Source organism: Sciurus carolinensis, chromosome 12 (genome assembly GCF_902686445.1).
Source record: "Sciurus carolinensis chromosome 12, mSciCar1.2, whole genome shotgun sequence".
Taxonomy (NCBI): Eukaryota; Metazoa; Chordata; class Mammalia; order Rodentia; family Sciuridae; genus Sciurus; species Sciurus carolinensis.
The window spans coordinates 73589036-73614181 of NC_062224.1; the positions used below are offsets into that span (position 1 = coordinate 73589036).

At 38.6% G+C, this 25146-nt stretch overlaps 1 protein-coding gene across 1 annotated transcript in view; it reads left to right on the top strand.

Moving 5' to 3' along the window:
• Window positions 1-22516, top strand: part of Ush2a (usherin) — a 746720-nt gene extending 724204 nt beyond the window's left edge. Inside the window, exons 67-71 of the mRNA XM_047521110.1 lie at window positions 5444-5620; window positions 7292-7375; window positions 10602-10846; window positions 13421-13642; window positions 22427-22516. Of these exons, the coding sequence (XP_047377066.1) occupies window positions 5444-5620; window positions 7292-7375; window positions 10602-10846; window positions 13421-13642; window positions 22427-22516 (818 nt within the window). The remainder of the gene's footprint in view (window positions 1-5443; window positions 5621-7291; window positions 7376-10601; window positions 10847-13420; window positions 13643-22426) is intronic.
• Window positions 22517-25146: the final 2630 nt, after the last annotated feature.

Consider the following 25146-nt stretch of genomic DNA (forward strand, 5'->3'; position numbering starts at 1 on the left):
AACCACTTTTCTAACAGGATCGAGTGTTTATTATGTGGAATGTTACTGAGGCATCAGTGAAGGTGATTATGGAAGAAAAATGCCCACATGGTTTAGCAGTAGGGAGGGAAAGGACACATTTAGGAAGAATTTTTCCTGTAGTGAAACCAATGCAGAGGAAATTAGACCATGAAAGAGAAGAAAGAAAAAATGGACGAAGGCTTGTAGCCCTTTTTCAAAAGAGGTTCGCCACTCCTTTGCTTTTCAATTCATATGACATCATCCCTAGCATTTCCAGAAAGCATTGAGATATGGCACTACTAGGAAAAGCAAAAGGGCAATTGAGTGCAGAAATGGGCAGTAAACTAATTAATTTTTAATCAACTAATTAATTTTTTATAAGATAACTTCAGATTTTATAAGGCATATACACCTATTACTTAAAAATGGCAAATACAAAAAGTATTAAGAATAAAAGAAGTATTTATCAGAACAAGCTACATAATTTGTGGGGCCCAGTGGAAAATGAAAATATGGGGTGGCTAGTTCAAAAATCATTAAGAATTCCAGGAGAGTGACAGCAGAGCATCAGACTAAGCTCTGAGACTTAGTCTGAGAGGGGTCTGTGCACCCATCTAGCTCACATGAGCTCAAAGTCAATTCTGCCCATAATCCCACCAGGCAGAGGCAAGTGCTATTAATAGTTTTGCATGATCAATTCTTTCAATCTCTTTTCTATACATAATTTTATTACATGCTTGAGCTAATACCATAATTAAAAATTTAATAGCCTGCTTTTTGTACTGCATTTTCCATATTTAAAAAAAAATTCTTTAGCCACCAAGTTTGATGATTGTATAGTATTCCATACATGAATTGACTGGGCATTTCAGTTGTTTTCAGTATTTCCCTTTAGTTAATGTGACAAGGAAAATCTTTGATGGTCTCCTTGTTTTCTCAAATTTCAATCAATAAAATTTCCTGCACTAAATATTTTAAGGTTTTGGATATCTATTGCAAATTTACTTTTCAAAAAGATCATATTAGATTCTAATCTCACCTAAAATACAGTGTTTGGCATTACACATACCATTCATGCTATGAAGTGTGCATTCATTGAAATCCAATGCCTCATACAAGGACCTCCATCAGGCAGGGTGTTAGTGTTGGTTATAGATCACGCTTAGAGAGGACTTGTTTATTCCTGGTACTGCTTAACTATTTTACAAATAATCCGCACAACAAACCTAGGACTAATAGTACATACTATTATTATTACAATTCACAAATAAGAAAACTGAGGCAGGATGCTGACTAACTATTACAATTCTAGGGGACCTTTCACATAGACTATGATCTGAACTGAGGTTGCTGGACTTACACAGTGAGGTGGCCCTGAACTTGAACCAGATCTTAAATAACTTGACCCGATTCCACATCTAGTAAGTAGAAGTCTTGCTCTGAACTTGTCATCACTGGGTTCACGTGCACCCTCATGATTCCCTCATGAATTAACTTCCACTCTCTAAAGATTTCCAAGCTTCTCCACCCTTCTCAAACCTCCTTGCTTCCCACTCTTTCCTCCCACACACCCACCACCAGGCTCACCTCCTCTCTCTTTCTCCTCTGCAAACTCCTTGCCTGTGAGCTGCAAGGAACTGAGAAATCATGAGTCAGTAATTTGCTTCCCTTTCCATCCCAGACAGACAAACCTATCTGTACCATTCCTGCCAGTAATAAGGAAGGGAGAGTTCTTCTTCCTCCTGAAATGCACCTGCCTCCCATGGGTGAGTGCTGTCCCTTGGTTTAGGGGCCATTCCTCTCTGTCCCTCGTCTTCAGTGTATCCCACTCAGATTCAAAGCTGCCTCTGTGACTTTAATGCTAAAGCCATCCAGCCAGCTCCACCTCGCCCTCAGCTGCTGCCCACTCTCCTATTCATGGCTACACTTTTCTAAGGAAGGATCCACATATGCATTGTCCATCTTCTCTCTTCCCCCTTATTGGTTAACTTCCTCCTCACTGGATGAAAATCTCTCCATTTGCCCTTGACCCCCACCATTGATGAATCCAGCCAACCTGTTCTCCAGGGGTCACCTTCATTGACTTCTCAACAGCATTCAATGCAATTGAACCTTCAGTCCTTTTTTTTAAAAAGTGGTTTCCTTGAGTTTTCATGACAAGCCTCTCCTGGTTTCCATCCTGATGCTTTGAATATTTCTTTTAGTCAGCTTTTTCGGTTGATCTTCCATTAACCAAGTTCTTCAAATCTCAGTTCTAAATTTACCCTCCCCTGTACTCCCTCCTCTATCCTTTTCTTTTTTTCCCTCCCCTTCTCTCCTCTCCTCTTCCCTCTTCAACTGGGTTCATCTACTGCAAGTCTTAGTTTCAAAGGGAGGCTGACCCTCATGTGGTCACCTCCTACCCAAGTCCTCTGTTTTGAAATTCAGACTACATCATAGTCATCTCCCTCTGGACTTCTTGTAACCAGTTTAGATTCAACAGGCCTCAGTTTTTGTCTTTCATTTTTAATCTCTTCTTCTAGTCCTCAGTTTCACCCCTTGGCGCAGTGTCTTAGACTCCCTACAATAGTGTTTAATGAGTGACTGAGTGCACTTAATACTTCCTGTGCTTTTTGTTGGTAACAATCAGATTTTTTTTTGTCACCCATATTATCAAAAGAAAATGTAATGATTCTTTTTTTGTTGTGTTATACTGGAGGTTAAACCTACTGGTGTCTCCCACTGAGCTATATCCCAAACTCTTTCTTAAATTTTATTTTGAGTCAGAGTCTCACTAAGTTGCTGAGGCTGGACTCAAATTTGTGATCCTCCTGCCTCAGCCTCCTGAGTAGCTGGGATTACAGGTGTGGGCTAGCATGCCCTCATGATAGTTCTTAATAATGTCTACTCTAATTTTATAATCTCTTTTACAATATGTACATAAACCAATTTTGCTAATTATTTCACTTTTTGAGGGTATCGGCTCCAAGGTCAGAGAATAGCTAGGTGAAGGTTGTAGGTTATAACCATTCTCTTTTTTTGTCATGAGACTTGATTTTTTTATATATTTTGTTCTTATACTAGAAGAACAAACTGAACAGATTAAAGATTTCCTTCCTGTTTTTCTTTCACTTTGGAGAAATGACTTAAAGGTAGACCAGAACCCAAGGAAAAACGTTTCTTTAATCTATAACTGGATCTACAGAAAACTACAAGACACAACAGGGATTTTGAGTACCATTTATGCTATTTTTAACTCATTATGCACACTGGTAGAAAGAAAAGGTGGATAAGTGAATATAAACCAGAAGATAATTAAAAAATAGTACGTGTGGTTCTATATAGACATGATTACATATACACTCAACAAAAGGTTATAGAAGTCTAGCAGCATATTAAGCCTCCCTGCCTGAATTACACTTTCAATGGAAGAGCAGAGGTAAGGTGTAACTACTTAGCAACTGTTCTTGCTGAGAGAAAAATATTCTGGTTTTTTAAACACTTGCCAATTTCCATGGTGTAAATACCCTCACCATTGCTGATTTAAGTCACCAACGTGGCAGCACTGAACACAATTAGGAAGAGATGGGTAGTGGTAGATCATTCTATAATATTTCTACCATCTAGATCCTACAGGTGTAAATAAACTTGGGTGGATAGATGGTTGTAAAATATAATGAAATAGTGAAAAAGTGAGGAATTCTGAATAGTACCTTTGTTTCAACACAATTATATTTATATAATTTAACTGTTAATAATGACTGGGTTTAATGACTAGCTTGCAAAATACCTGAGTATTTAATCAGGATGAGCCAGCTTCAACACATCACCAGAAAGCACCCAAAAGTGAATTAGTATTTAGTGCTTCTTTAAATAAGTGTGTACTGATTACAAAAAAGCAGCATGAGCTTTGGAGTTAAGTGGGTCTGGGTTCAGATTCTTGGTCTCTTACCTTGAACCTGAAATTTAGGAACCAGCCTTCACAGGATGACTGAGGATTTAATGGGAAAATATGTCAAGTGGTAGGGGCATAGTAGCTCTTAATATTTTCTCTGTCTCCTCTGGGTGCAGGGGAGATACATAGACCCATGATTCCTCATGATTTTTATTGCCTACTCTTTTCCCTCAGGAAGTCTCCAAATTCTAAATGATGGGTTCCTACTTTCTTACTTTTTTTTTTCTTGTTGTACTGCTATAGGGAGAAGAGGAAACCCTATTCATTAAAGGGGCAGGGAAGCCATAGACAAATTACAATAGTGTGTTCAATTGGATATTAGGCAGGATTAGTGTTAGAAAAACATAGAGATTTACAGAAGATTTGATCACTTTTGGTATTTGCAGAAAATTTTTCTTATGGATTTATAAAAGTATCTTATTTTAAAAGATAAGAATCACATGTGTCTTTAAATTTTAATCTTATGATTAAAAAACACAATTATTCCTTATTTTGTTTTATTCCCTAATAAGCAACAGATGGGTTTATTTTTTTTTAAGAAAGAACTGATATCCAATTTATTCTCACTGCTCACTTCTTTTTGTAAAGGCAATTTAGCACATAGATGGATCTTAATGCTCCTACAAATGTATTGATTATTTTGGAGAAAATGAGAGCTCTTGAAATAAATCTCTTCTGACTTGACAAGAGGCTATGGTACTTCTTCACTTGTTTCTGCAAAAATTATTTTGTAGAAATTTTGAAGATGGGCCCCAGTTAAGGATTTTTGTTTTATTTTAGTAAGGGACTGAAAAATCCAAAGAGAAGATGCCTGTAAAATGCACTTAAAGTTTCTTCTATATCTGATATAGTACTTAGGAGACCTGAGCTTGATTATCTACTAATGTACGATGCTATTGATTGATTAGTCAGGGCGATGAATTATTATACTTGAATTGCTGTTTGCAAAGCTTTTTAACTATCTGAGAAAACAAACTAACAGTTCAAGAAAAAGCTTTAAAAATAAATGGGTGCCAAAAGGACATAATTCACCATCTAAGCAGTTTGGTCTGGAGAAAAAAAATATATTAACTTCATCTAGTCCTTGGGGCTTTGTAGCAATAAATATTGATTTGATATGAAAAATAGCTATCTACTGTAGTTAATAGTGTTAAGGACACTTTACCTGTTAAAAGAGGGAAAATGCAACAAAATATGAGCTCCAGGGTTATGTTGGTGAGCAGAGCCATTGTATGTTAATAGTCATATTTATAAAACACCACTCTCCATTGATTTTTTTTTTTTTTGAAAGCAGGTACAAAGTTGCTGAGAAAGCATTTCACATAGGTTCTCATTGGTTTTTCTTTTCACCCCAACACCATTTTTTTTAGTTGGTTCCAGAAATGCTGGAGATTTTTTTTTTTTTTGCTCATATTAAAAATTAAAGAAAAAAATAAAAAGCATGCCCATGCCCCACGCACCCCCACACAGGTTTCTGTTTCTAGAACGTCTATACCTTTCTCTCGACAGTGCCTCAGTACCGGGCCCCATTTTTGGTGGACAGCAATGTGTCAACGGTGTGTATTGACTGGAGCAGCTCTTTCCTTCTCAACGGCCGGCTGAAGGAGTACGTGTTGACCGACGGAGGACAGCGTGTGTACAGCGGCCTGGACACCACCCTGTACATACCACGTACGGCAGACAAAAGTTAGTCTCTGAGCCCTGCTCCTTACACGGAGCTCTGTTCGCAGCTTTATGAGATGTTCACTTTGAAAGGTGACCAACAGATGCTCGTCATTAAAATGTCTTGGTTTATGTAGCCACTTCCCATGGAAAAGTTATAGCTCAGAGTAAATAAAGTTTTCCTTCCCGTTTTTGCTGCCTAATGCACTGCAGTTAGCATTTCCAAGGGGAGAACACTACTTCCATGTGACTTGAGTGTCCCCAGGAAGCAACAGGAACAGAGGGCCAGTAGAGTTCACAAGAGAAATAGCACCTATAAGTAGTCAGTGAGTTTCCAAAAATGATGTACTTTGGGGGCTACAGGGATTTTCTCCAGACAGCTCACTGACCACCTCCACTTCTTAAAGAACCCTGAGTTAGGGGTTTCCTTAAACTCCCTTGGTAACAGTCCCAGAAGGAACAACCCTCTTCCCTGTGACTGAATTCCTTCTCCCTCTTTAATTGCATGTTCTGTCTTTGTGTTTTCTTAGTCTTATTATTAAATTGAAATGATGAAAAGCTTTACAAGGCGTAGGATTTTCCAGTAATCAGCATAGTCACAGGACCAATAGATTGGAATCATTTTAAGCAATCTGGGTTTATACAATAAATTGATTGGTGAATTTTTTTTTTTAACTTGAAAATGCTATATTTATTTTGGCTAAAAGGTGGACGTAAACAATGAGTGCCAGCATGGCATTCATAGTATTTGAAATTTAATAACATTTTTACAGTGATTCAGCTGCACATATTCATGGTTACAGATCTTGGGCAGCTCCTTGTGATGGGAAGATGTCCTGACAGTCAGGAGATCTGGTTTCTACCTGACCAGGCTTCTAGCCATCTGTGTGACCTTGAAAGAGTCTCAGGTTCCTAGCTACTGCAAGAGGAATTTAGATCATGTGATTTTCATGATCCCTTGTGTGCTTTCCTGTTGAGGAAGAAACTCTGGGTCATTTAGTGTAAGGCACAGCTGAGGGTTTTAAAGGAACAAATTTAAGGATAATGGAGAATAAGATATATTTGTCTATTATTCCTTACTTCGCTGATAATTCTTTTCCTTTGCTGTATAAACTCTAATCTTCTTTAGTTCTATTACATATGGATATGCTATTATTACACTAATCATTGCTCTTTTTCTGGATGACATTTTAATTAGAAATAAGTTTGCATAGTAGATGTTAGTCAGCTTTCTGTCTCTCTAATAAATCAGCTTATAAAGAGAAAAGGTTTATTCTGGCTCACAGTCTGGGAGGTTCCAGTCTTTGACCATTGGCCCCATGACATTGGGCCTGTGGATGGGTAGCACATCATGGTGGGAGTATGTGGTGGAGCAAAACTGCTCACCTTGACCAGGAAGAAAAGAAGAGTGAGGAGGGAGCTGGGGTTCCACAACCACCTTAAGGGCACAGCCTCAGTGACCTAAAAGCTTCCCACTAGGCCCCACCTCTTAAAAGTTCCACCACTTCCCAGTTGTGCCACTCTGGGGTCTTTGGGGAACATTGAACATTTATACTATAGCATTAGGTAAAATTTCACAACTGAAAACCTGTTTTCAGATTTTTCATGATCTGATACCCTGTTGCTTTAAAAGAAAGCCCCCTATTTGTGGGTGTTGAATGACTGAGTCATTTACTAATTCTTCCTTTTGTCTAGCCTTCTTTTTCCAGGTCACCTGTACTACAGATGTAGGAAGCGTTAAGACGCCATTGGTCCAATATGATCCCTCTACTGGATTTGGTAAACATTTAATTCAAGTTGTATTTAGTGTAGTACCTACTTGTTTTCCTCAAGCATGTATATACTTGCATGTATTTATGCATAGATTTATTGCATATATTCTATGACAGGGATTGAGTGTTATTTTTTAAGTCCTCATGGAACTTACATTAGGTAAGGAGTGAATATATACTTTTAAAATGTCAAGTCACTGAACTGTAAATGTGGAAAAGACCAGAGAGATCTGACTAAACTTGTCCCCTGACCACAAATTCTGTCTAAAAAAGTTTTATGACTTTGTATACAAAAAAAAAAAAAAAAAAAAGTAATGCATAGAGGAAGTCCAAGGGAAGAGAGATGAGAGAAAAGGAGAAATTATTCTGCCAGTCTGTGTTGATCCTAATGATAATGTTCTGGCTTCAGAGTCTAAAATGGCAAATTTGGGAAATTTCTGTCTGTATCTTTTATAAAAAGATTCTGACTTATTATTAATATACTAAATAATTTAGCTGAAGAGAGGAAGTTGTAATTTTTAAAGAGGAACTTTTAAATTTAGTTCTACCTATAACCCTTGAATCTAACCTATATAGTACTCTACAAGTTAGAGAAATGGCAAATTGTTTCCATTACAGCAGAGTTGGGACTGATACCTTATTTTAAATTCCAGGAATTAATGTAATATCAAATTTCTATGCACATACACTTTTTAGAAAAATAAACATGTCCCAAAATTCTGAAACACAGATAAACATACTTATTCTTATCAAAAATAGTTTCAATCTATAAAGTATTATTCTACATTTCCAGACTTTATATATCTGAGTGCCACATAAAATTCCATACAACAGCTAACAGTCTTCTCACACTGTTTATCTCATTTAATTTAATAATGACTGTGAGAGACAAAAGACCTCATTTGGTGTTCTTTTAGGAACTCTCGTCTTTTACCACGTGGATGACAGGGGTCTGAGGGACACAGGAATTTATCCAGAAATGGTCTGCAAGCTCCTTGCTAAGATGACAAGTCCGACAGGGTTTTTCCATTGACTCGTGGCTCAGGACTTTTTCTCTAGCAATGGTTCTCCATGTAAGTGAGCATCAGCATCACCTCAGTAGGCTGGTTTCTTATGGTTTCCCAGCCCCTAGCAGAGTTCCAGAATCGCAGGTTGAGGTGTCTGCTCTTTATGAAGTCCTGACGTAAGGACCCAGGACCACACGTTGGCTAATACCCTGTCTCACAGCAACCTCTGGGAAGGGATTTTCTCTGACACTGGTTGTGTGCTGGGGATTTTTTGCAGTTGAGGCCCAGGCACTGTAGTCCCATCCCCTGACCATGAACTTCCCACTTGATGCCCAGGTGCAGTCCCTTAAAGTGAGCGGTACTTTGAAAAGAAAAAAGGGAAGGGATAGAGATACCATCCTGACTTTGAGCTCTTTATAAAAGAGGAGGAATAGCTAGTCAGCTCCTGAATACAAACTGAGGTTTGCATTGCTGAGCAGTGTGGTGAACGGTGGCTCTCTTGTCTGGAGGCTGGGCTCTGGGCAGAGCTGAGGGAAGGAACTCGGGACTGTGCTGATTCCAAGATGTGGTGCCCAGCTGATACTCATGGTCAGGTTTAATTTTTGTAATATAACTTCTGAAACGTTCCTGTGCATTGCCTGAAGGCAGCCTCCAAGCAGGAAAGAGGCAAAGACCTCATTTCCTTCTGACGGTTCTGAGCACTGACTCCCTTTTGAGGTTTCCCTCAGGCATGCTGCCCTCCATTCCCCTGCATGCTCCCAAGCAAGGGGCCCATGGAGCCCATCAGATCAGTTTCTGGAGTTCCAGCTGGTGCCACACATAGAAGAGACTCAACCCTTCTTATGAGTAACCAAGGTTTGTTTGTTTTTAATCTGACAGCACATATTGGTTCCTAATGAGGCCAATTCACGCCTGCTGGGGCTTGATCAGAGCTTTGGCTCTAATTCTTCATGTCAGAGATGAGGAAGTCAAGGCCCAGGGAGAGTGACTTTCTAAACTATTGAGCTGATCAGAGGTAGAATTAGGGTTAGCAAAGTTCAGTTTAGAAGTTCAAACTTTAGTTGTAGTCACTTACCCTTCATCCCTTAGTCTACCCTTTAGCCTTCCTCTGGGAATTTGAATGTGAGGTACTGGTAAGCCCACAAAGTCCTTGAGGGGCTGAAATCAGGGGAGTCTAACCTACCAGTGAGGAGGCATTTGTAAGTGTGTCTGTTTGTCCTTCTTCCTCGGGCCCCATGCAGCTCTCTGGCTCACAGCTGCTTACCTGCCTGGATGGCAGCTGCATCTGAGGCATAGACTTCCAAGTTGGCTCTGGGGCAGAGGTTGATCTCTAAAACCCCCTCCTGGTTAGTTTGCCAAGTTGCCTTGTGCTGTCCTGCAACAATCCCTGGGAGCCCTTCTACATGCCCCACCCTCCAGTTCCCCCTAACCCGTGCATAAGACCGGGTAGTCCCTCTACTGCTCATCCTTCAGCCCTGGAAAGTCCCTAGCCTAGGACCTGGCACAGGGTAAATGCTCATTAAGGATGATCTGATTTTATTAGCCTCATGTGCAGAGAATCACATCACCTTTGAACACATGAACAAAAATCAAGGATAAGCAGTTCCACTGCTTAAAGGATTTCTTTCGGTAGGAAGCACTTTTCAGTGCACGTGATGGTTTGCAGAGTTTTTGCTGTTTACCAGAGAAGCCAGGGGTCAAGAATTGTAAAGATGACCTGTTAGTAAACACAGATGTCTCAAATTCCAGTTTGGCTGAAACTTCTGAGGAATGGGGCTGCTGAATGCAGTGAGGGGAAGTTGCACATTCAGAGCATTGATAATGTATGTGTCTCTGCAGCAGCAACACTGGGAAAAACTCATTGCTCAAGAAAGAACTTCACCCCCAATGGCACACAGCCATGAAAGAGACAACCCTCAAGGTGACTTTGGTCAAAAGTGCTACCCCACAACCATCTTTCCAGGGACTGCCAAGGTGGTGATTTCCATCCTAAATGGTCATCGCAGGAGTATCAGCTATGTCTTTGGAGGGCCTTAAGGTGCTAGTTACTAGCCAGCAACACCTAAGCCTTCATAGCAGGTTGCACACAAGCACAAACAATGAACAAGCTTCAGCAGGCATATTGCTTTCAACTCCTTTCAAATTTACTATCAAGTAACAGGGTCAGAGAACACAAAATTGCCTTCTGAAATAATGTTTCCCTTTTCTTTCCCTGGGTTTTTGCAGGCTTGGTGCTAACAACTCCTGGAGAAAAGAAGGGATCAGGAAGCAAAAGTGCAGAATTCTACAGCGAGCTGTGGTTCATCGTGTTAATGGCGATGCTGGGCTTGATTTTGTTAGCCATCTTTCTGTCCCTGATACTACAAAGAAAAATCCACAGGGAACCGTATATTAGAGAGAGGCCCCCCTTGGTACCTCTTCAGAAGAGGATGTCTCCATTGAGTGTCTATCATCCGGGGCACACCAATATGGTATGTATGGGAGGGTGTGGCCCTTTCCTGGTAACTAGGCAACTTGCTTTTTTTTATTCCCCCGGGGATATATTGCCACAGCTGCAGTTTCAAGGAATAAGATGACAGTTATGTTTCACTCAATGTGGAAACCAGGGGAGCCTAGAACAACTTCCTCATCTTTGACTGTGCATTAGAATCACCTGGGAAGTTTTAAGAAAAATACCATTGGCTGGGGGTGAAGCTCCTTGGTGGAGCATATGTTTAGGACATGTGAAGCTTGGGGTTCCATCTCCAGCACCGAAAACACAAAAACAACAAAACCAGCATTACCTGAGGATTTATCCAAAAAGTTTGATGATTTTTCATTGGTCTTGGGTGGGGCTTAAGGATTGGTATTATTTTTTTTCCATTTACTCCCAAGGTGATTTTAATATGTAACCAGGAAAAAGTATTTCTGCTTTATAGCTGGAAGTTGGGATGGAACCTAGAGGCTGCTATGTGACTGTGTAATTTGGGAGAACCAGAAATAAAAACGGGAGATAGGAAAGAAGTGCTAGAGGTGCTTAGTCTGTCACCAGGCCGAGACACCTTAGGCCACTGAGGATGGATGGCTCCTCATAGCTCCAGACTACCTACTCCCAAGATAGAGTAGGGTGAGAGCCCTAGCCATGGGACAAGAGACAAAAAATCGGTCTGTTCCTGTATCCCCTTTAGCATTAGGGAAAAGCAGAGTGGCACCCAACCTGTAAACTCTGGCTAAATGGCCAGGCTCAGGGGAGGAGTAGAGGGACCATCGGGCTACCTGGGGCTCTAGGCCCAGAGAACTGGCTCATCTTCTGCAGTGAGGCTGCTCACTACAGCCCTGGAGGGTAAGCAGAGGTGAAATCTGGGATGTCCCAGAGCACCAGGCAGCATTTCCTGGAACCTCTTCAGTCATAATTTAATCCTATCCAGTTGACAAAATGTACCTGCGTGTCTTGTTTATTTAAAAACAGTTTTAAACAAAACTGCTGTCACAAAGTTGGAGAGAGGAGCCAGAATACAATGTGCATTAGTAGAAGGAGGACTCACTGGTGACAGAACCTCCTCACCTACTCAGAATTGGGGGTGGAGGGATTTGAACAGGGACAAGCTGGATTCATCTACTCAGTTTCCCAGAGTAGATGGGAAACTGAGTAGATGAAAGGGACGCCCCTGCACCCCACACAGACCCTTCCTCTCATCTGACATGCTCTGCGTGCAGTGCTGCTGTCACCCTCCCATGCACCCTTGCCCTCTGATCAGGTGAGGTACCCTTTGCACATCAGATACAAAACTGGCAAAAGGATTTTTCTTCACTCTGACCAAAGATATAGATAGTAGTACCAGTTGGAGAACTTTTGTGTTTTATTAACATTTTTCAAGGTCACAGCACATAGTACGGCTAAGTTCATGGGCAGGTTTTACTTGTAATTTAATTACTGGCTTAAAGATCCTTTTCTCTGCAATACTAAACAAATAATGTCAATGGCATTCACTTTGGACACGACATGCAATTAATTTCCACTCACCATGTGGTCTTAAGTGCAAAACCTGAATATATATATATATATTATACATGTGTGTATATATGTATATATATATACTATATGTGTGTGTATATATATACACACATACATATAGATATATATACACACACATACAAAAAAATAGTATGAGAATGACTATGATGTACTTGGAAAAACAATGTATTTAAAACAATTTTAAACAAGAACTGATGCATCATTTTTTTCAGTTTGACTCTGTGGCTGATATATCTGATGTGTCCAGCAGTGTCACCCTAAAAAGTTACACCATGCACTTTGAGGTACCTGTGTGTGCTGCATGAGTGCATGATCTTTTGCATGGTGTGTTGTTGACTACCCAGTAAAAAGAAGGAAAATCTCATTGATTGGACAGTTAATTCGGAACCTCTGGACATTTACAGCAGCTAGACTTTACCTTATGGCACATTCTAGGTTCTATCCTAAACATGTCTTGCTGATGTTAGTGTTACCATCAGACATGATTTATTTTGGAGGGTGGAACCCTATAACAAGGGGAACTACAGGGCATGTAAAAAGAGGGAGAAAGGAGTCAATTTTGCTACACAAATCCAGAACTTCTAAAGTGAAATACAAACTGTGTTCACCCAGTGAGGCAACTCGGAGAGAACACTGTTCACCCAGTGCGCTGGGAAGGGGTGCCGTCCAGCCAGCCTCTGGGCCAGCATGCATGAAGGGATTACCTTAACCCACCCTCTATGCCCCACTGTGAGGCAAACCTTACCTCAGGGAACAAACAAAATCTCTTGCCTCACAGGGAACAACAGCAGGGGCACCAGTAGGTGCCATAGGTGCTAACCGCACTGGCTGTCTAGCACCAGGGTTAGCTTATGATTTCATATTATCTAGAAACTAAGCCACAGTGTTCCCAAGGCTCACACTGCAAAGTTCCATAGGATGTTCTGGAGAAAGTCGTTTCTTTCAGCGACACAGTGTGAGTTGCAACTCTCTGTCCCATTTTCAAGCCCATTTTCTTTACGTTTATCACTGCCAGTAACTTCCTTTTCAGGGATTAGCTGATACCAAAATTCCCAGGTCTGGGACACCTGTGAGTATTCGGAGCAGCCGGAGTGTGTCCGTACTGAGGATCCCAAGTCAAAGCCAGATCAGCCAAACCTATTCCCAGGGCTCTCTCCACCGAAGCATCAGTCAGCTCATGGACATGCAGGACAAGAAAGTCCTGGTTGATGACTCGCTGTGGGAAACCATCATGGGCCACAGCAGTGGGCTGGTGAGTTGATTCCCTCACCGAGTCTTTGCTAGACTTTCCTGAGGGAATTTGGTGAAGATAGGACCCAAAGTTTCCTGTCCTCTCAATGTTGCCCTTTAGCATTCAGAACATTCCTCTGAGCACTTGCCAATTGTGAGGTGAAAGACTTGTTTACTACTAGTGTTACTACAACTGTTTGATAAGCAGTGTAGAGACTTGGTCTTGTTCTTCTGGTATACAACAGATGCTCAAAAATAATTAGATGTGGTGGCATATGCCTATAATTCCAGCAGCTCGGGAGGCTGATGCAGGAGGATCACAGTTTCAAAGCCAGACTCAGCAACGTAGTCAGGCCCTAAGCAACTTAGCGGGACTGTATCTCAAAATAAAACATAAAAAGGGTTGGGGGTGTGACTCAGTGCTTAAGCGTCCCTGGCTTCAATCCCTGGTACCAGAAAAAAATAAATTTAGATAAATACATAAAAAATAGATTCAAAGCAACAGGTTTGTAGGTGCATACTGAGGTGAGTGACTGCAGAACAGTGGGATTCAGTAGTAGAGAAATGGAAACCTTGTAAAATACAGAGGCCTGGACCAGCAGCATAGCAAGAGAAACAAATACCACAGCACCTGCCCTCCTGACTCCACAGCCGTGGGAGGGGTTGTCTTCCTACATAGGGATAAAGGTGAAAGTGGGAGTCCCAGCAGACTCTGTCAGTCCAGATCCTGGCGACCCTAGCTATTGAAAAGTTATGTGGCCCTTGCAGATTTACAGACTAAATAGATAAAAGACCTGAAATCTGAACATTAGTTGGCTGTGGAAAAAAAAAAATTCATGTCATCTCCCAGTGAAACCCCAGACTGGAGTTCTTTGGGGGAGGACCTATTGTCCAAATTTAGACTGGCTTTAGGAGTCAGAAGCTCCTGCATATTCCCATCTCTGTGACCCCACACACATTCCACTGCACTGACTCATGGGTGGCTGCCTCAGGGGAGCAATCCTGACACAAACGTACTGAGAGTGCTACACGCAGGGGCATGGGTTGTGATGCAGACAAGGATGGAGTGTGCCCTCCATAAGAACTGGGTGATCAGCAAGCCTGGTCTCTGAGACCAGGTACATGGCCTGTTATGTGTGGCTTAGTAGGGGTGCGAGGACTGCTCTCCCAGCAACACGCACAGCTCCTGTTGCTAACAAGGTGGAGAAAGAACTCTGTCCGATGCTGCCCCAACCACAGAGGAGTGCTGGGACAGTTTCAAGCAATGTTGCTTCAGCCCTAGCTGCGGCCCTGCTCTGAGGCTTTTGGAGCCTAAGGTCTGGAGAGAAACTTTGCAAAGCAGCAGCTGTGTTCACTCTGGGGCTCTCCTGTGAGCACCTCAGGTGAGAGGAATTTTACATGACTCCAGACCTGACTCACTCCTATGGATCCCATAGGATTGAAACAATGTGGGGAGGGTGAGAAAAACTCCCATGGTCACCTCCCCTCCCAAGGCAAGCACAGCTTGGGGGTTCTGAGAATCTGTGCCTGGGCCCAGATAGGGGCCACCACTTCCATTGTAGGAGTAACCACAGAGTAACCCCACACAGTTGGCTCTCTATACCACACCCACCTGCTTTGCTAGGGTCCCCACTGTTGTATAACCCACAAGAACAGTGGGTCTCTCCAGCTCCAGTACAGGACACGCTGTGTACATTCACTAATCATAGCCAAAGTAGCTACAGGGAGATTACACTCAGCACCCAGCTGAAAATAAAAAGTGCATAACAAGCTGATACCCCAAGATACATCTTTAGGAGGAAGCTATTTATTAAGTGTGGTGGAGATATCATTTTGCTACATTTGCAAATCTCAACACAGGAACATAAAATATGAAAAAAAAGAACACAAAGCAATGACACCTACCAAAGTTCATAATTCTCTAGTAACAGATTCCAAAGACAGATATCAAAGTGGGTGAAATTCCTGATAAAGAATTCAAGGGTTGGGGATACAGCTCAGTTGGTAGAGTGCTTGCCTTGCAAGTACAAGGCCCTGGGTTCAATCCCTAGCATGGCAAAAGAAAAAAAAAAAAAAAAAAGAATTCAAAAGAACAATTTTAATAAACCTCAGTGAGACCCCCCAAAATACAGATAAACTACATGAAATTAGGAAGACAATGTAGGATATAAATGAAGAATTTAGCAGAGGTAGAGATTCTGAAAAAGAACCAATCAGAAATCTTGGAAATGAAGAGCTCTATAAGTCAAATAGAATATTCAGTTGAAAACCTTAATAGACTGTATAAAGCAGAACAAAGAATATTAGAGCTTGAAACGGGTCTTTTGAAATATCATATACAAACAGAAAAAAATATATGTATATATATTTTATATATATATATAAAGAATGAAGACCGCATACAAGATCTTTGGACACCATTAAGAGATCAAACATCTGTATCATCAGCATACCCAAAAAGGAAGAAATAAAAATTATGGGCATAGAAAACCTATTCAATTAAATAACAGAATATTTACCTAATATTGGGAAAGATGTGCACATTCAGGTACAGGGTGCTCATGGAACTCCAAATATACACAATCAGAAAACTTTCTCACCATGACATGTTAAACTGTCAAAAGTACAGGACAGAGAAATAATTTTTAAATCTTCAAGATAAAAGTGGCAACTCACATTTATGGACAATCTCATTAGACTCTCAGCATACACCCTATAGCTCTGAGGCCATGTAATGATGTATTTCAAGTCATGAAAGGAAAGAGGTGCCAACCAATGTTATTATACCCAGCAAAGCTAACATTAAAAAAGAAATAAAGACCTTCTGAGATAAGCAAAAACTAAGGGAATTCAAGGCTGCAAGATCAGCCCTTTAAAAGATGCTTAAAGGATAAACCCAGCAAAGTCACCTATTAAAGGTAAAATAAAGATATTTGCAGACTAAAACAAACAAACAAAAAAGATGCTTAAAGGAGTCCTATATCCACAAGCCGAACATACCATCATGATAGCATGCAAAAGTACACATAGCTCCAGAAGAGCAGATATACAAATGAGAAACAGAAAGGAATAAAACATTATCAATATAATAAACTATCAAACCACAAAGATGAAGGAGGAAGACTCAAAGGATATTCAAAACAAACCAGAAGAAAATAAGGGGCTGGGGATACAGCACAGTTGGTAGAGTGCTTGCCCTAGGTTTGATCCCCAACACCACTAAAAAAAAAAAATCAACAAAATGACAGGTGCAAATCTAACCTTTCATTAACGATTCTAAATGCAAATAATCTTAATTCTCCAATTAAAAAACAGACTAGCTGAATGGATTAAAATGAGACCTAATCATATACTTCCTATAAGAAATTCACCTCACAAGTAAAAATACACACTAACTGAAAGTGAAAGGATAGAAAATGATATTCTAAGCTAATGGAATCTGAAAATAATCAGGAGAGGGTATATTATTATTTGACAATATAGACCCTAAGACAAAAATGGTAGGAAGAAACAAAGAAGGTCACTATATACTGATCAAGGAATCAGTTTGTCAAGAAGATATAATGATTATATATTTATATACACCCAATAACAGAACACCCAAGTTTTTAACAGTGGTGGATTTCATTACCCCACTTTCACCAATGGATAGATCATTCAGACCCCTCCCAAAACAAAATCAAAAAAGAAACATGAGAGTTTAATTGTAGCATAGATCAAATAGTTGCAGCAGTCATTTATAGAACATTCCATTCAATAGGTTGCACAATACACATTCTTTTCATCAATGCATAGAACTTTCCCTATAGAGCATATAATAGGCCACAAAACAATCTAAATGATCCAAATACAAGGAAACTGAACAATATGCTTCTGAAACAGTAGGTCTTTAGGAAATCAGAAGGAAATTTTAAAAAGTCCTCAAAACAAATGTACGTTGAAATACAACATACCAAAATCTGTGGGATATGGCAAAAGCAGCACTAAGCAGTAAGTTATAAGCAATGAGTGCCTACATTAGAAAAATTAAAACAAAAAAGATTAAACCTAATGTTACATTTCAAGGTCTTAGAAAAACAAGAACAAACCATACCTAAGATAAAAAAAAAAAGGAAGGACATAATATTGATCAGAGCAGAAATAGAGTCTAAAAGAATACAGAAGTTTACTGAATTGAAGAGTTGATCCTTTTGACAAACCTTTAGTCTGACTAAACCGAAACCAACCAACCAAAACACAACAAAGCAAAAAAAAAAAAAGATAGTAAAGACCCAAATAAATAAAATTAAGAAATGAAAAAGGAACCATTACAACTGATAATATAAAAGTCAAAATATCATTAAGGATTATTAGGATTATTATATGCTAACAAATTAGAAAACCTAGAAAAAAATGGATCAATTTCTGGACACATAAGACCTACCAAAATTGAACCAAGATAAATAACCTAAATAAACCAAATAAAAAAATAAAATAACCTAAATAAACCAAAAACAAGCAATGAAACAGAATCAACAATAAAAAGTATCCCAACAAAGAACTGGATGACTTCACTGCTTAATTTTACCAAATTTTTAAAGAACATTGACAATTCTCAAACTGTTCCACAGAATTGAAAGAGAGAGAAGTCTTTTACTCATTCTGAGATCAGCAGTGTCCTGTTACCAAGGCATGATAAGAACATACACACAAAAGAAACTTGTAGAGCAGTATCCCTGATTGACAGATATAAAAATCCTCAACAAAATACTTGCAAATTAAATCCAAAGACACATCAGAAAGATCATACATGATTCAAGTGGTTTAATTCCAGGAATAAAAGGATGGGTCAAAATATACAAATCAGTTAATATAATAATCACATAAACAGAATGAAGGAAAAATTTACATGATCTCAATAGATATAGAAAAAGCATTTGACAAAATCCAATATCCTTTCATTATAAAAGCCCTAGATAAATTAAGTAGAGAAGGATTATTCCTAACCACAATAAAGGCTATATTGACAAACCCATAGCCAACATCATGCTGAATGGGGAAAAATGGAAATTACTTTCTCTAAGATTGGAACAAAACATGGGTATACACTCTTACCATTCTTATTCAATATGGTACTAGAAATTGTAGCCAAAGCAATTAAAACAAGAGAAAAAATAACAGGCATTTAATAAACAGGAAAGGAGAAACTCAAATTATCTGTTTATAGATTATATGATTCTACACATTGAAAAATCTTAAAGACTTAAAGACTCCATCAAAAGAGTACTAGGAACTGATAAATTCAGTAAAGTAGCAGTATACAAAGTCAACATACAAAAATCAGTCACTTCTATACATCAATAATGAATTTTCTGAGAAAGAAATCCCATTCACAATAGCCCCTCACTCTACAACATAGGAATAAACTAAGAAAGTGAAAGACCTCTACAATGATTATCACAAAACACTGAAGAAAGAAATTAAAGAAGGTACTAAAAGTTGGAAAGATCTCCTGTGTTCATGGATTAGAATACTGTCAAAATGTCATACTACCCAAAGGTATCTATGGATACAATGCAATTTCCATCAAAATACCAATGACATCCTTCACACAACTAGGAAAAAAAATCCTCAAATTCACATGTAAGCACAAATGACTCTCACTAGCCAAAGCAATCTTGAGGAAAAAGCAAAGCTGGAGGCATCATAATTCATTATTTCAAGACATACTGAGACTTAATAAAACAGCATGATGTTGGAATGAAAACAGACACCTAGACCAAAGGAACCGAATTAAGAACCTGAAGTCAATCTATGCATCTACAGCCAACTGATTCTCAAAAAAGTTGCCAAAAATATACAATGAAGCAAGATCAGCCTCATTAACAAATGGTGGCTAACCAACCCCATGTGGAAGTTTGACCCTGTCTCTCACCCTGTACAGATACCAACCCCAAATCAATCAAAGACCTAAATATAAGACCTGGGGAACAGGTCAATGTAAAAGATGGGGGAAACATTTCATGATACTGGTGTAGGCAACAATTTTCTGGATAGGACTCCAAAAGCACAGGTAACAAAAGCAAAAATCAACAAATAGGATTACATTGAACTAAAATGCTTTTGCACAGCAAAAGAAACAATCAGTAGATCATTGAGACCTAGAGAAAATGGGAGAAAGTATTTGCAGCTATTCATCTGACAGAGGGTTAATATCCAGAATATGCAAAGAACTCAAAAAGCTTAACAACGAAAGTAAACCAACCTAAAATGATCAAATGATTTGAATAGATGCTTCTCAGAAGAAGAAACACAAATGGTCAATAACTAAATGAAAAAAGGCTCAATATTATTAACCATCAGGGAAATACAAATTAAAACTACAATCCATCCCAACTAGAATGGCTATTATCAAAGATACAAAATGCTGGCAAGGATTTGGGAAAAAAAGGAACTTACAGACTGTACATTCGTATAGCCACTAATACATAGTATATATTTTACAGTCCAGCCACTACTGATAGCAGTGAAGTTCCTAAATAACCTAAAAATAGAATACCATATGATCTGTCTAATCCAGTCAGCATACAAAAATACTTGCATATCACATTTATTGCAGCTAAGAAAGGAAATCAGTCCTGGTGCAAAATATGGTATATATATACACAATGACATATTTGGCCATAACGAAGAATAAAATCCTAGCTGGGCATGGCGATGTGCACCTGTAATCCCAATTACTCAGGAGACTGACACAGGAGGATCACAAGTTCAAAGCTTGGACAACTTTGAGAAATGCTGTCTCAATATAAATAAAGGCTGAGAATGTAGCCCAGTAATAGGGCATTTGCCTAGCATGTGCAAGGCCTTGGGTTCAATCCCCAGTACTGCAGGAAAATGAATGGAACTAGAGGACATCCTATTAAGTGAAATAAGTCAGACACAGAAAGATAAGTTCTCTGTCATATATGGAAACTTAAAAAAAAAAAAAAAGACAAACTGGAAGTAAGATTACTAGGGACCGGGGAGGGTCCTGAAGGGGAGAGGGAAGAAAGGACAGAAGGATGGATGGACATGATCAATGCATGAAGTACATGTGTGCAGAAATATTAGTGAATTCTATTAATCTCCATAATTATCACTAATAAGCTTAATAAAAAAAGAAAAATCATACATGTGAATAAGCAAAGACTCCAACAGACTACACTTCGCAAATTTTGACAGAAGTGAACTAGAAATACAGGAACTGACTTAAAACAAGTTAGGCTAAAGTTCAAGCACCTGTTTTACTGAAGAAGAAAAAAAGAAAAAAGAAAAGAAAAAGAGGAACATCATCTTTTTCCTAATGGTTTACTTAGGAATGGTTAAAAATCTTTCTTTACACTAATAGATCAAAAGCTGTCCCCCCAAAAGCCTCAGAAAATCATGTTAAATAAGGGTGTTACTATTTATAAGGTTCAACTTTCATAAATTTAGTGCAGTGGCATAAATAATTGATTCTTTGATAGGTAACCTCATCATTAGCCAGTATTTGTTACAAACCCCCTAGTGGCTGAGATGAGTAAAATCCTAGAATTTTCACCAACGGTTTAATTTCTTGCTATTAGCTGCCGGGGTGTCTTCAAGCATCATCAGTCCTTTGGTCTAGTTGAATAATAAACAGTTAGCTAAGGAATTAGTTCCTGTGTTTACTCCTCTGAGGCAGAATTTTTCATCTCCATTTCTTTCAACTATTTGCTTCTGCTTTTGGACTCTCATCTCATCTTTCTTTCCCCAATTTTTTACTTTTCCTTCATTGAAGAGTTGAGGAGTTCCATTAGTGGTGAATAATAAAGGTAACTATTTGGCTCCATGTTCCTTATCACCATCAGAAAGTAAATGTCAATCCTTCATGCTTGTTTAGAATAATTTATCTCTCTACCAACACACATGTAATGGAATAATGAACTTGAATGCCTAAAACATCAAGCTATTTGACAATTACATTGCAGATATAAAGTTTTTAAATAACAGGAATAATTATATTAAGTTGAAACAAAGTTGCTAATAGATTATTAGTGTGTAAAATGAGGATTTTAATAGCTTAGGTGAATTATTTCAGTTAATCTTCATAAACTCTAGGAGGTTGGTGTTATTATCATCTTCATCTTTATAAAAGGAAATAAGGTTTAGAAGAGATTAGGGACTAACCCAAGGTCACACAACTACTAAGTAATCTTTTTGTGGGGTTGGGATGTTGAAAACATCACCAGACTACAGATCTCTCTTTGATAACTATTATACAACATTGCCATTTTAGTTTGGTTTTTATACTACTGGTATTGGGCAGTGTGCAAAGGGATTTAATGTAGACTTTTGAACCTGACCAATACTTGGCAAGTTTTCTGTTCATTACAAAATTATAACAACATTACTAACTCTATTCCATAAATACAAAATATAATAAGAGTAGGAAGCAATAAAGCATTATAGCTTGAATTCTGGCTCTTCTGCTTACTGTTCATATTTAATATTTTGTTAAAAAATTACATATACATGTGTGCATAACATCCCCTATTTACAAATGAATGAGCTTACAAAGGTTAAGATAATACTTAAAAATGCTATAAAGCAAACACATTTTGTATTAGTCTGAATTTCATGTCTGCATATGATGTGGTCTTTTTAACTGGGTAAATTTAAAGAAAGAACTGTCTTAAACCACACCTTAGTGCTATGCATAGGATATTAAACTGGGTACTTTTCGTATTGTTGATAGACCTATCAGTTGACAGCAGAAACTACTGAGAGCAAATATTGTAATCAATGATGATTGTTTAATTTTCAGTATATGGACGAAGAAGACCTGATGAATGCCATCAAGGGCTTCAGCTCGGTGACCAAGGAGCAAACCACATTCACCGACACCCACCTGTAAAGGATGGAAACCTGCACAACACGGTCTGGGCCTGGGATTGCAGGCCCCATGTGCCCTTACTCCTGGTTTATTACCAATGAACATAACTTACATGCTGAAAAGTCACTATTTGCCACTCTATACTATTTTAAGGAAATGAGAGTTGTTTATGAAATTGTTCTCTAATACAGTTAAGAAATGTTGCTTTTCTGGTGGTCTGAAAGGAGGAAAAGTATCTATATGAAAACATTTGTTTTGAGCTGGGCATGGTGGCACATGCCTGTAATCCCAGCAGCAGGAGGCTGAGACAGGAGGATCCCAAGTTCAAAGCCAACCTCGACAAAAGAGAGGCATTAAGCAACTCAGTGAGACCCTGTTTCTAAATAAAATACAAAATAGGGCTGGGGTGTGGCTCAGTGGCCCAGTGCCCAAGTTCAATCCCCAGTACCCTCCACCAAAAAAATTGTTTTATTTTGTGTAAGATGAAGCATGTAATGTTCACTAAGCTCTGGAGGTGATGCATTGGGTAAATGAATAATTGGTGGCAATTTTAATATGGGCTAGAGCTGTTACAAATGAGTTATGGAAGTTGCTGGTTTAAAAAGTAAAAGATTCTGTTGAGAGGATGTTGCTGCTATTCTTACTATCAGCTACTTCCCTTAGGGTTGATATAATCCTGTGAGGAACAGCAATGCTAATGATCATAGCTGGGAAATGACATCCCAATTTCAGGCCATGCTGAGCCCCCAAAACATACTTTGTACTGTTGATGCACACTTGGCTAAATATTCTATTTAATTATACTATTTAGGGTTAAATATTCACACCTTTTAACAGAGCAGCATATAACTTAGTCACAAATGTCTGCTCTTCCATTTATGAATCTGGAGAATCAGTAAACAATTTATACATTTTAGAGAAAGCAAGGTGTTCCAAGAGAATCACCTCCACTTGAACTAATGTTTTTATTTAACATATTTTACAGGGCTTTGCAACTCCAAAGTACTATTCATGGAATTCTGTCAATTCACTGAAAACTATGGAATACTGACTTCTTCAACTTAGCTTGTTTCAAAAGAAACTACTGTTCTACCTACAATATTTAGTTGGCCTATGTGGAATTTAAAAAAGGAAATTTTGTATGTGCTACTTAGAATTTTGAAATTGTTAAACATATTTACATGTGATTACAAAACTATGTGTATGTATAAATGTCTTCACTCATATACACATTCTGAACTATACCTTCCTTCCAGAGAACTCATTATTTCAGTCTAGAGTCAGTAAGAACAGATAATATGCAATAGTACTAATTTCTATGGTTAAAAATTTTGGTCACCTGCTTAACTTGAATTATAGTCATTGGTGAAAGTCCTATAGCAAGGAGAAAAAATTTTTGTCATCAACATAATATTAAAGATATTTAAATTTGTTCTGCCTGGAAAACAACATTAAGAAAACCTCTTCTTCTTGGTTTTAAGGCTTCCAGGAAATTATTCTGAATCTGTTACACAACAGTCTGACAATATTTTGTGAATCTATGCCCAGAGACAGGTTGATTTTTGCAAGTTTGAGCTGTCAAAAACTTATAAAGGGAAACTTTACTTATTTTGCCTAAAAACCATGAATTATACCCCTGGTCCAAGAGTCAAAGACTATGGACCTTTGCACGTACTGAGACTTTATCCAAAATTGTGGGAGAGCAGCTCCTGAGACTGACAAACTCCTAGACAAAGCTTGCCAACTGCATCAAAAGCACACATCAGTATTAAACAGAAATTCTACCACTTTGCTACATCTTCTATAAACAAATCTAAAATGACTGTGCATATTTGGCAGAATTATAATATTTTTTCTCATCAAAAGTTTTATACTTTCTGAAATGGAAACCATAAGTTTGGTTAGTTTATGGATTTTTATTTCCATTTGCTGATTCTGGGTCAATTAGTTGTTTAAAGATGACACAAATGAGCCTTCACCAAGGCTGAATGCTGGGCCCACAGGAGCTACCTGGGGTATATAGGGAAGTAGCCTTTTCCAGTCACAAACTGGCATTCTTACCTGTGGTCTACACTTCTTCGAATATAATTCCAAGTCACAAGTGGATTCGGAAGAGCTCATCCTTGTTTTTGAAAAATTAAATAGACACCTTTATCACTGTGTATTTTTTAAAGCACAGTTATAAACTTTAAGAGAACCACAAAGAACAGAGAACTCCAGGAGAATTTATCTTAAATCATGCTCCACTTAATCACCTAATTATAATGTTATTACACAAATTTAGTTAGCTGAGTTATTTACATTTTTACCACATAGGTCAGGATGAACAGAAGTTGTACAGCTTCCACCCAGAATACTACCCTCTGCAAGTTTATTTACCCTCATAAGTTTATTTCAGAGATTTTTTTACAAGTAATTGGTATTGTATGTTAAGTCTCCATTATACGAAATTATGCAGACCAGCCTGAATCCCCAGAGATTCTGATTAAATTGGTCTGGGGTGGGGCTAAGGTACAGCTGTACGTTTTAAAACTTCTTAATGTTGAGAACCAATGAAGAAATCATGTAGAAGAGCAATAAGCTGTGCCTGATGTTCCTTGGCTTACTGCTTTCCCCTTATAATAGGCAATTCTCCATGAACCCTTAAGTTT